At 39.3% G+C, this 13,146-nt stretch overlaps 1 protein-coding gene across 1 annotated transcript in view; it reads left to right on the top strand.

The window, feature by feature from the left end:
* The window catches only part of PPEF1 (protein phosphatase with EF-hand domain 1), a 91,097-nt gene that overhangs the window by 29,755 nt on the left and 48,196 nt on the right, over positions 1 to 13,146 (top strand). Inside the window, exons 5-6 of the mRNA XM_030305468.1 lie at positions 7,799 to 7,913; positions 11,533 to 11,579. Of these exons, the coding sequence (XP_030161328.1) occupies positions 7,799 to 7,913; positions 11,533 to 11,579 (162 nt within the window). The remainder of the gene's footprint in view (positions 1 to 7,798; positions 7,914 to 11,532; positions 11,580 to 13,146) is intronic.

Genomic DNA, 13,146 nt, shown 5'->3' on the forward strand with positions numbered 1-13,146 from the left:
TTCCACAGTGGCTGTGCCATTTTACCTTCCCACCAGTGACGTGGGAGGGTTCCAATTTTTTCACATTTTTTGCCAACACTTGTTATTTGCTTTTGTTTATTCTTTTTAATTTTATTTCTATTATGGCCATTCTAGTTGTGTGTTAAGTGGTATCTCATTGTGGTTTTGATTTGCATTTCCCCAATGACTGAAGATGTTTAGCATTTTTTCTTGTTTACTGGACATTTGCACACATTCTTTGGAGGAATGTCTACTCATATCTTTTGCCCATTTTAAAATCATGTTATTTGTCTTTTTATTATTGAGTTATTAGAGTTCTTTATATATTCTGGATACAAATCCCTTATCCGATATATGGTTTGAAAATTTTGTTTCATTCTGTAGGTTGTCTTTTCTCTTTCTTGATAATGTCCTTTGATTCACGAAAGTTTCTAATTTGATGAAGTCCAATTTATCTATTTTTTTCTTTGGTTGTTTGCGCTTTTGGTGTTATATCTAAGAAGCCATGGCCAGATCCAAGGTCATGAAGATTTACCCCTCCTATTTCCTTTTAAGAATTTTATAGTTTTAGCTCTACATTTAGTTCATGAAACATTTTCAGTTACTTTCTGTATATGGCACGAGGTAGGGGGCCAACCTCATTCTCTGCATGTGCACATGCAGTTGTCCCAGCACCTTTTTTTGAAGAGTCTGTTCCTTCCCCGCACTGAGTGGTCTTGATGCCCTCATTGAGAACTAGTAGACCTTAGATGTGTTGTTTTATGTCTGGACTCCCAATTCGATTCCATTTGTGTATGTGTCTATCCTTATGCCACTACCACATTGTCTTGATTTCTGTAACTTTGTAGTAAGTTTGGAAATCAGGAACTATGAATCTTTCAATTTAGTTCTTTTTCAATATGATTTTGGCATTTGGGTTCCCTTGCAGTGAACTTGAGGATTGGCGTTTCCATTTCTGCAAAGAAAGCTCATTGGGATTTTGGTAGGGGCTGCATTGAATCCGTGAATCACGTTGGTTAGTATTACCGTCATGACAATATTAAGTCTTCCACCTCATAAACACAGGATGTGTTTCCATTTATTTAGGTTATCTTTGATTGCTTTCAGCCATGTTTTCTAGTTTTCAGCGCACAAGTGTTTCACTACCTTAAATGTATTCCTTGGTATTTTATTCTTTTGATTACTGTTGTGAAAAGGGATTGCTTTCTTAATTCCCTTTTGGATTGCTCATTGTTGGTATATAGAAAGAGAACTGGTTTTGTGGGTTGAGCTTTTACTCTGCCACTTTGCTTTGCTGAATTCATTTATTAGCTCTAGTAGTTTGTGTGTGTGTGTATTTTGAAATAATCCATCTACGGGATTATGTCATTTGAGAGTAGAGATAGCTTTAGTTGTTCCTTTTTGATTTAGATGCCATTTCTCTCTCTCTCTCTCTCTCTCTCTCTCTCTCTCTCTCTTTTTCCTAATTGCTCTGGCTAGAACTTTCAGTACGATGTTGAATAGCAGTGGTGAGGGCAGGCATGCTCGTCTTATTCTTGATCTTAGTGGGAAAGCTTTCGGTCTTTTACCATTGAGTTTGATGCTAGTTGTGGGTTTTTCATAGATGCCTTTCATCACATTGAAGTTTTCTTCTATTCCTGGTTTTCTGAGTGGCTTTATCATAAAAAGCTGTTAGATGTTGTCACATACCTTGTCTGCATCAATTGAAAGGATCATGTGTTTTTTCCTTCACTCTATTAATGTGTGTTATTACACTGATTAATTTTGTGTCTGTGTTGAACCGCCTTGTATTCCTGAAATAAATCCCACTGGGTCAAGGTCAATGATTCTTTTTAAAATTTTGTTGGGGTTTGTTTGCTGCTATTTTGTTGAGGTTTTTTGCATTTTGTTCGTAAGGGATATTGGTATGTAGTTTCTTGTGGTGTCTTTATCTGGCTTTGATATCAGGATAGTATTGGCCTTCTAGAATGAGTTAGGAATTGTGTCTTCTCCCTCAGTGTTTTGGAAGAGTTTTAGAAGGATTAGTGTTAAAGCTTTAAATGTTCAGTAGAGTTTACCAGTGAAGCTGCCCTTGGACTTTTCTTTGCTAGGATGTTTGATCACTGATTCAATCTCTACTTGTCCTAGATCTGTTCAGATTTTCTATTTCTTCTTGAATCAGTTTTGGGAATTTGTGTGTTTCCAGGAATTTGTCCATTTCATCTAATGTATCTAATTTGGTAGTGTATAACTATTCATAATATTCTCTTATCGTTCTTTTTGTTTCTTTAAGGTTGGTGGTAACGTCCTCACTTTCATGTCTGATTATAGTTATCTGCATTTCCTCTCTTTGTTTTTCTTTGTCGTTCCAGCTGAAGGTTTGTCAATTTTGTTGATATTCTCAAAGAACCAACTTTGGGTTTTGTTGATTCTCTCTATTGTTTTCCTGTTATTTATTTCATTTATCTGAACTCTAATCCTTATTTTCTTCCTCTGCTAGCTTTTGGTTTAGTTTATTCTTCCTTTTCTAGTTCCTTAGTGTCAAGTTAGGCTTTTCATTTGAGAACTTTCTTTTTTTTAATGTAAATTTCTCTCTGAGCATTGCTTTTGCTGCCGTCCCATACATTTTGGTGTGTTGCGTTTTCATTTCTGTTCATCTCAAAGTGGTTTCTCATATCCTTTATGATTTCTTCTTTGACCCATCGACTGTTTGAGTATGTTGTTTAGGGGCACCTGGCTGGCTCAGTTGGTTAAGCGTCCAACTCTTGATTTCAGCTCAGGTCATAGTTTCATGGTTTGTGAGACCGAGCCCTGCATCAGGCTCTGCGCTGACAGCATGGGCCCTACTTGGGATTCTCTCTCTCTGCCCCTCCCCTGCTCTCTCTCTCGAAAAGAAATAAATAAACATTAAAAAAGGAGTATGTTGTTTAATTTCTACGTATTTGTGAATTTTTCAGTTTTCCTTCTGTTACCGATTTCAAGTTTTATTCCATTGTGTTCAGAGAAGATATTTTACATGATCCCAATCTTTTTAAATTTATCGAGACTTGTTTTGCGGCCTAACGTCTGGTCTATCCTAGAGAATGTTCCATGTGCTCTTGTTAAAAAATGTGTAGCCTGCTCTTGTTGAGTGGGGTGTTCTTTTATTTTGTTTTCAGCCTGTGTTGACAGAGATTTCCTTGAACACCAGGCACCAGAGATAGAATGAGAGAGAGAGAGAGAAAGAGAGAGAGAGGCAAGATGGCCTCTGTGTTGGTACACTCCTTCACTACTTAGCTAGACTGTTTACAAACCTGTTTTAGCCTTTACTTCCTGCTTGCACTGCCTTTTTTAAGTTGCCTTCTTTTTGATTCGTTTTGATTTGTCGGGCTGCTGTAAACGTTGTGAACCAAAGTTCTGTGAAGGTTGATTCTGACAGTTTTTTGGCTTGAGTTTTCAGTGTTTCTATGGAGGGATAGGAACTGGGAGCTACCTATTCCATTAGTTTCTCTGACATTACCCCCAAACCCTCATTTCTTAGGTTAGGACCCTGCGGGCATACCCCAGGAGTAGGGGTGAACTAGAAGTAGACTGATTGTATAGGGATTGAAGCAAAACTTTGAATCATCTAATTCCTGAAATTGAATTGAGATTATCCTAGACAGCTGGTGTTCCTAGCCACCTGCCAAAAGAAAAAGTAAATCCTTTCTAGAAGAAAGTTGGCCTCAAATTATTTCTTCAAGTTTTCATGTACAATGTCCAGAGCTTTATACAAATATTAACTTTATACAAATATGCCCACAAGGCATAGGGGGATACAAGATTCATGACAGAAAGCGGAGGCAAACAACAAACGATGGAAAAGGACCAATATTTTGATAATGGCATTATTGGACTCAGAGTTGAAAATAAATATGCCTAATATGTTCCAGGAGATAAAAGATGTGACAAAAATCCAAGGATCTATAACAGAAAAGATCAATAATTCTGACTTTATAAAAATGAAAAAATTATGTTGTTAAGGGAAGAATCAAAGTTTCAAGGTAAAGTACAGTGTGCTCCCATTTGTAAATATATGTATACTTTTAAAAATTAAGATAAAATTCACATAACATAAGATAGATCATTTTAACTCTTTTTAAGTGTGCGATTTAGCAGTTTTTAGGTTATTCAACATGTTGTGCAGCCATTACCACTACCTAGTTCCAGAACATTTCATCACCCCAAAACAAAACCCTGTACCCATCAAGCAGTCACTTCCCATTCCCTCTTCTCCCTAGCCCCTGGTAACCACTAATTTACCTTCTGTCTCTACAAATTTGCCTAATCTGGACATCTCATACAAATGGAATCATATAACATGTGGCCTTTTGTATATGGCTTCCGCTTGGCAAAATGTTTTCAAGGTACATCCATGTTTTAGCATGTGTCAGTTTCTTATTCCTATTTTCAGTTGAATAACATTCCTTTGTGTGAATATACCCCACGTTTTATTTGAGGGATTATATATTTATAGAAAAGAATATATCATAACATATATTAATATTGCCTACTCACATCTGGTTATATTAATTTTTATATGCCTGCAAACGCATAGAATATGTTCTGGAAAGATATTCAAGACACTCTTAACATAGGCTGTTTTTAGGGACTGGCCCATGGAAGAAGGAAAATTACTTTTCAGTTATACTCCTTTTTACTATTTAACTTTTTATTTCAACTAAAAAATTGAACTTTTTTCATTTGAAAACTTACTCTTTCATAAAAATAAACATCCTTTAAAAGTAATATTTTCCTACTTCAATATCTCTAAAAGAATATGAATATTTTAAGTTGCTGTTTACTCTATCTTTGTAAATGTGGAAACCAACATGTAAGTTAACTCTTTTGAGTATTTAATATTGTAACTGTAAACACAATTATAATGTTACTGAAAGACAGCATTGTAAGCAAGTACTGATATTAGACAAGTGATGTTAGCCAGTTGAAAATGGGCCCAGGGGCCCCTGGCTGGCTCAGTCCATAGAGTGTGTGACTTTTGATCTCGGGGTTGTGAATTTGAGTTCCAGGTTGGGTGTTGCGATTACTTAAAACAAACAAACAACAACAAAAAAACTAATAAAAAAGGTAAAAAAAAAAAAAAAAAGTTTTTTTTTTAAAAGGCCCCAGAAAAACTATTTTAATATTAGGGTCTTTCTGTCATAGCATATCCTCAATGTTTTTTCACTAAAAAAACAAAACAAAACAAAACTGCCTTTTCAGACAGCGCTTACTCTGATTAATGCTGCAAATAGACCAGAAAATCTGCAGTGGCAAGTTAAGTGCAACGTTGGGAATCAATAGACTAAATGTGCAAACTGAAATAAGTCATTGGTTTAAGGTGTTTTGCCTGTTCCTCAAAATTTCCTTAAAATGTGGCTAAAGGAAAGTTGACATTCAAGATTTGACTCAAGTTGTGGATTGAATGGATTTCGAATGCTTTTGTGGAGAAGATCTTTAGCAGTTCATTAGGTCTTGGAGAGGCAGGAAATATAGGTCTCTCCACTAATCTCCCTCCAGGGCGAATTTCTCTTTCCTCCTGATTCTCACATTGCCTAAAATCCTGATCCGTGTCCTTAAAAAATATATTTGATCATCAAAATTGTCCAAACTTAAGTCATGTTTTGGGGGTCTGGGTTAGAAAATAGTTTTAGTATTTTAATAGCTCTGCAAATAGAAATTTTAAGACACTGAGCCAGATTGTTCCAAGGGAATAAAGGATTCCATCTGTTCTGAATCCCATATCCAAAGCAGTATCCGAACAATATGTAGATATGACCCCTCTCTCGGCCTTTAATAATCTAAACCAGTGCTGTCCAGGAGAAATATAATGTGAGCCACATACATAATTGAAAATGTTCCAGTAGTCACATTAAAAAAGTAAAAACATACTGGGTGTAGAGATTATTTTTAAAAATGAACTTCATAGGGGTGCCCGGGTGGTTCGGTCGGTTGAGCGTCTGAGTTCGGCTCAGGTCATGATCTCACAGCTTGTGGGTTCGAGCTCCACATTGGGCTCTGTGCTGACAGCTCAGAGCCTGGAGCCTGCTTCGGATTCTGTGTCTCCCTCTCTGTCTGCCCCTGCCTCACTCGCGCTTGCGCTCGCGCTCTCTCTCTCTCTCTCTCTCTCAAAAATAAAAAAGCTTTTAAAAAATTTTAATAAAAAAATTACAAAATAAACTTAAAAATGTAAAATAAGTGAAAAAAATTTTTTAAATTTATTTAATCCAACATATGGAATTATTATCATTTTAATATGTACTCATGTTAAAAGTGGTTAAGGAGACATTTTACTTTTTTTTTTCTTATAAGTCTTTGAAATCCAGTGTGTATTTTGTACTCACAGCACATGTCAATTTCAGCTAGCCCCATTTCAAGCGGTACAAACAGTCCTTTCCCATGAAGTGGTGTTAGCATCTGTTCAGTTTTTATCGGCTATATTACTTTGGGGATTATGTATTTGGAATATTTTATAATTAAAAAAAAGAGAGAGAGTATAACATACTCGATTTAAAACAAACAAACAAAAAAAGCCCAGTGGATGTTGTATGGAAACCACTTTGACAATAAATTTCATGTGAAAAAAAAAAAAAAAAAGCCCAGTGGAGAAAGCGGAGTAAATCTGTCCAAAACAATGATGTCATCAGCACTGTAATTGGAGGAGAGCAATTGGATGAACAGTCATAATAGGAGATAATCCAAATGGTTTATTTGGGTTTGGAATATGTTTTGTATTTAGACTAGTATATAAATGCACTTGCTGTTCTGTAAACTCTCACGTCTGTGTACCCAACATTGGGCCACACCTGGGATTCTTGGCTCAGGGGTTTCTTGGGGCTGCTCTGACTGCCTTGTGAGATCTGGGAACCCAGCGCCACCACCAGGTTGCCATCTCAGGTGGTAGGATGTCCCAAACAAATGCAAAGCGGCCCATCTTGCACACACTCTCTCTCTTTCTCTCTCCTTTCCCTCCTTCTCTGTTATTTATTCATTTTTGTCTGCATGTTTCCCTGGGGCAAGGGACTCTTTTTTCTTCCCTTTCACTTCTCTTGGGCCCTAAGGACCAAGAATAATCACAGATGTTCTGTGAATGGGTGATGTCAGTTAAGAACATGAAAGTAGGGGTGTCCGGGTGGCTCCGTCAGTTGAGCCTCAGACTTCAGCTCAGGTCATGATCTCGTGGTTCGTGGCTTGAAACCCCGCATCAGGCTCACTGGTGTCAGCTCAGAGCCCTCTACGGATCCTCTGTTCCCCTCTCTCTCTGTCCCTCTCCTGCTTGCACGTGTTCTCGCTTGCTCTCTCTCTCTCAAAGATAAATAAAAACATTTTAAAAAACCCATGAAAGTACAAATGTCCTAGGAGCCATTCATTCATTCAATTTGCAGATATCTAGTGAGGGCTTATTATATGCCAGACACAGTGCTAGAATAATCTTTTTGAGAATAATTTTTTTTTTAATTTTTTTAATGTTTATTTTTGAGACAGAGAGAGACAGAGCATGAGCAGGGGAGGGGCAGAGAGGGAGGAAGACAGAATCCGAAGCAGGCTCCAGGCTCCGAGCTGTCAGCGCCGAGCCTGATTCGGGGCTCGAACTCACGAACCGCGAGGTCATGACCTGAGCCGAAGTCGGACGCTTAACCGACTGAGCCACCCAGGCGCCCCTTTTTGAGAATAATTTAGAGATTATCCTGCAATATAGCTTCCAGAAATGTGCTCATATGCTCCACCTTTATAGCTTTCTACGTAGTCATGCTTTTCTTGCTAGTTCATTATATATTTTTGCTCTGCCTCACCCTCACAGATACTCCATGCTCGTTACGTCTTAGAGGTGCTATTTGAAACCAAGAAAGTCCTGAAGCAAATGCCGAACTTCACTCACGTAAAAACCTCTCCTTCCAAAGAGATAACAATCTGTGGTAAGTTTCAGGCAGAGCTGCCAAATTAATATTTAGGAGCGCCTTGGTTCTACATCATTTGCTTAACTCGAAAACCGTGTAAATTGGACTGTATTAAGGGAAAAGTGTTAATATAGAGTGATCTATCATGATAATACTGTTCCCCGTCTTGTCTTTGTTTTGCATACCAGCTGGCAGGAATTAATTATGTGAGAAATTAAAGAACTCAGGGCTTTTTATAAAGGCAGGCAGCATTTTAATACGGAAAACCACCCATGGGTGGAATAAGCCTTCCTTGCCCTCCGTCTAGCTCTCATTATCTTTGTTCCATATTACTTTTCCTAGGTGGGCCACTATGTGCCGCTTAGGCTGGGAGGCGAAAAGCCCCAGGCAGGGTGGAGATGCAACTCTTCTCTGCCCTTGGCTGCTGTTTTAGATTTTTCCAACTGGTCTCTGCAGCTTTCAGAAGAGTGGGAATGTCCTAGAAATCTGTTCCTTGTTCTTCTAAATAACAAGGCTGGAGATTTTGTTATCATATAGGCCAGCCTGGCAGGATATTGCTTCAAGAAACAGTACACATTGGAATTCAACACAGTTGGTGCTCAGCAGGCTTGCAACTGTTTGAGAATGGGGTGCGTGGAAGGAACAGCAGTTCCCTTAACTTCTAATTACGCCTTTAGGTTACAAAGCAGTGATTGTTATTTTCCAAATCAAAGTGTAGCCTGTGTTTCTTTTACGGTGTCAGGTAGAAGCGGATTTGACAATCGAGGGAAACCGTTTCCATTTCTAGCATCTGACAGTGGTGAGAGCGACCTGACTCGGGCTTCTGAAGCATCTTTAATGACGCAGTTCGAACCTGATGAGGCCAACGCATCTCTGCCTAACAGACGATGCGTCTCAGCAGCGGGCGCCTTTTATTCAAAGCCTCACCGACTCTGATTTTTCACAGAGATTAAGAATCTGAGGCCACGCAGCTCAGGAAGCCGTGCCGACCCATGAAGCTTGTGGGGCCAGGGCTGTATATGCTACCAGAGTGTATGGAATAAGCTTGACAGAACACGAGATCTGCTCCCACGTGTTTCCAGTATACCCCCAGTTGCCACTGCAAATTTATCTTTGGGTAAAAGGATCTAGAAGACGTGAATTAATTACAGGGCAAGGGAGTCCTGGAATCCCACAGTGTAAGAACTGAATGGTTCTTACTGAGACTAGTCTATCACTTGTTCTTGTGGATGAAATTGAGGTGCAGAGAGGAAAGTGTATCGCCTTCCTTGCATTTCTTTCTCTTTCTTTCTTTCTTTCTTTCTTTCTTTCTTTCTTTCTTTCTTTCTTTCTTCTTTCTTCCTTTCTTTCTTCTTTCTTTCTTTTCTTTCTTTCTTTTTTTCTTTCTTCTTCTCTTGTAAAGATTTTATTTTTAAGGAATCTTTACACCCAGCATGGGGCTCAAACTTACAACCCCGAGATCAAGAGTCCCATGCTACACGGACCAAGCCAGCCAGGCGCCCCTCCTTCCCTGAATTTCTATGTGGGGACTCTCCCCCACCACCTGCAAGCTCACTCAGCTAGTTAGTGGCAGAGTCAGAATAAAAAATCAGGTCCTCTGCATCCCAGGTTAGAGGCAGCCCCCTATCTCCTATCACACATCTCTCTGATGGTTCATTTTCCATCAGGAGACAAAGACTAGGGAATGGATTGATTGGACAGTTTATTCACTTAAAGATCTCCACGTCTTGGGCATTTGTTTCCAGACGTTTTTCCGTGTCGCACCACTGCTGGAGGGAGCACCTTAGCATAGGATTTATTATTTTCGGTCCTTAGAGCCCTACTGAACTTAAATAAATTTGGTCATCATTCAAAACTCAAAACTGGGGCTGTCTTTTCAAAAACTTCTGTTGAAGACGGTACTAGGAAAGGGAGAGAAAGTGTGATGAAATTTTACCATTATTTTAGTGTCCAGATGCATTTATTTACACGAACATCTCAACACGCTACATTGTTCTCAATACACGTGCAATATAGAAGGTGTTTTAGTCTATAGTCATTCTATAAAGATAACCAATTCTGCACTCATGTTTTTCTTTGCGGTGGAAGTTGCTCTCTGTGGCTGTCTTTCCGTGATACCTCATATTTTATCTATTGCTGTCCAGCTGGAAGTTAAAAATATTTTTATAGCCTCAATTCCTAATATGCTGAAACCAGTTCATTTTTTATCATGCCAGCTGTGATAATTTTGTCTGCCCAAATCTTTGAAGGGCAAGTCCCCCTAAAGAAAATTAGGAAAATAAAATGATGTTTAAAATATATTTAATTGATAAGTAAAAAGTCCTTCCACTTTTATTTCCTTAGAATTGGAATAAGATCATATGAAAGCAATGAGATTTAAGTATGCAGTAGCATTAATATGCTCTCAATATTATAGTCATTTTATAAATAAGTGCTGGTGACACAGGATTTTAATTATTCTCATAATTGGAGTCTTCCATTGCATATATTTGGCTAATTTTGGTTGTAGGATTTTAAGCAACCTGAGGAAAGGTATTTCTATATTAGATTCTATTTGGTAATCAAGTTGGATGCAAAGAATAAAAATTTATGATCAGAGCTTATGAAAGACAGGTCTTTTACCTAGAAATAATTATCCAAATAGGGCTTTTGAATATTCACGTATTCACTCTTAATTTTTAATTAATATCTGCATATATTCATGTCGTGTCCTTTAGTTAGCTGAGTTTTATAAAGCCATGCTTTCATTTCTATTTCCTGTAACTGTCTCATCAAAAGGATGTCAACTCACAATTTTTTTTTTAATTTGAGAAAGAGAGAGAGCACAAGTGGGAGAGAGTGGCACAGGGAGAGAGAGAATCTTAGGCTCCATGCTCAGTACAGAGCCTGATGTGGGGCTCGATCCAATGACCCTGGGATCACGACCTGAGCCAAGATCAAGACTCGGACGCTCAACCAACTGAGCCCCCCAGGCGCCCCACAAGTCACAAGTTTTAAATTTTAGATGCTATTGCTCGAGCATATTCTTTAATACATGGCTTTAAAAAACTGTACATTTACCAATGAAATGTATTTATCGAGTGCCTATTATGCACCAGATACTATGAGAGGCATTGGGGATTTAATGCCGACTGATATATACTATCGCTGTTCTCCTAGAGATTACAGTATGAACAATACAGAAGAATCGTGAAGAGCTTGAGTTTTGAGTAAAGTTGGGTGTGAATTCCAGCTCTGATCTTTGGTAGCTGGGTAATTTTGCACCGGGTAACTACTCTGAGCCTCCTTTGTAACCTAGGAATGGTGAAAACAATACCCATCTCATAGAGTGGTTGTGAGGATTGAACAGGATAATTCACGCAAACCCTTAATGCAGTGCTTGGCACAGAGTGAGCTAAGCGCTGCATAAATGGTAGGAGTGAACAGGTAATTGTAATATCAGATGCCGTCTCCCAGAGGAAAGGGGACAAAAAGAGAGCTATAAAAACAAATTGTTGAATTCATACCATCATGGGGAAAACCCCAGTGCCCTGAGAATGCTTGGAGTATATCAGCAGTATTTCTGTTTAAAAATTCTGTAACAAAATGGGCGTTTTCTTGTTTCCTACTGAAGAGTGATTTTTCATTTGCACTGCAGGTGATTTGCATGGGAAACTGGATGACCTTCTTTTGATCTTCTATAAGGTAAATAATTATTTGGCTAAATAGTTGCATTTTTGCTGGGGGAGGAGAGTCCCAGGGCAGATAACAGTGTTAGTTTTATTAGGGATATGGATAGATTCAGATGTATGTAACGGTTTCTTTTTTTTTTTCATCGAAGAAGCCGAAATATTTGTAGAGGGATATCTTTTGGCTTTTTAACACGTATTTCATACAAATGTCTTTAAGAAAATTAACCTGGGTCTTTGTTCAATAGTACTGTTATCTGTATATCCATTACGATTTGCACCTGATTGTGTTTGTGGTCTTTATGACATCAGAAATGTCTAGATGGCAGAGGATGCGGAGAGGAGCAATCCGTTTTGCGCACTGATTCACCATTGCTGAGCTCAGTTGCTTTTCCAGCGCTGTGACTCCTGTTCATTTGTTGGGGTTTGGTTGTGGGGCCTACACACAGGGCAGAGAGCAGCTTTGCTGGCATGGAATTTCTCTGCATCTCTTCGATCAGATTCATTTCTCTCTCTGAGCCAGCAATAACAAACCTGAATATTTGCTTCTGGGACAACTGCGTGAAGAAAAGTGATCTTGAGGTGACCTCCGCCGTCATCTCTTTATCTTTTTGTTTGTTCATTTATTTTTGGGGGGGGGGGGCGGAGAGAGAGAATCCCAGGCAGAGTCGGCACCACCAGCACAGAGCCTGACATGGGGCTCGAACTCATGAACTGTGAGATCATGACCTGAGCTGAAATCAAAAGTCGGATGCCCAACTCACGGAGCCACCCAGGTGCTCCCCTTTATCTCTCTTTTTGATCAGTGTGTCAGTCCCTACAACTAGTGAGTGGAATAACTGGGCACAGCGTAGGTGTCTCAGATGGTTGAGAGAAAATATATTTTGATTATTATGATGGCCAATCATTTCTACTCTTTGGATACTGTGAGAGCTTAAGTAAGCCACGTAGCCTCTGTGAAACTCAATTTTTTTTTTTTTTTGGGCTGTAATATCCTTGAGCTGCCACCCCACAAAAGCTGTCTTGTGGATAGAATAACAGATATTCAAAAGCATGTTTTAAAGTAATGAATTATGATAGAGATGCAAGGGTTTTTTTTTTTTTTTTATTTCATTCATTTGGAGTGGAGGCTTAGAAGGGAACGGAGAGGGCCAAACCAGGAGTGGATGAACGGAGCTGCTCTTAGGAGGAGATTCAGTTGAGACTGCAGGAGGCCTAAGCAAGGATCTAGAGCCTCATAGCTGGAGGGTGGGAGCAGAGGAAGTAGGAAGCTGCCCAGGAACTTAGGTTGGCGTCAGGAAGTCCACCCGAAGTTTTTCTGGTAGGGAGGTGAGGGTGCCGGTTCAAGAGCAATTCCCGAGACCAGTGACAGAACCCAAGCTGCGCAGGGAAGGAAGAGGAGTCAGGATGGGCCAGCCAACCGGGACAGATGGGTAGACTACAGGATTGGCATGCTTTCTGAGGGAGCAGACTGACGGGGGCAAGGGCCTTGGGAAGCAGGAAGGGTAGGAAGTTATATGAGGAATAGTCCTAGGGGATGAGCACGTTCAAGGTGGAGTCTCGAATGCGGCCGGCCGAAGTGC

The sequence above is a fragment of the Lynx canadensis genome, chromosome X (genome assembly GCF_007474595.2).
Source record: "Lynx canadensis isolate LIC74 chromosome X, mLynCan4.pri.v2, whole genome shotgun sequence".
Taxonomy (NCBI): Eukaryota; Metazoa; Chordata; class Mammalia; order Carnivora; family Felidae; genus Lynx; species Lynx canadensis.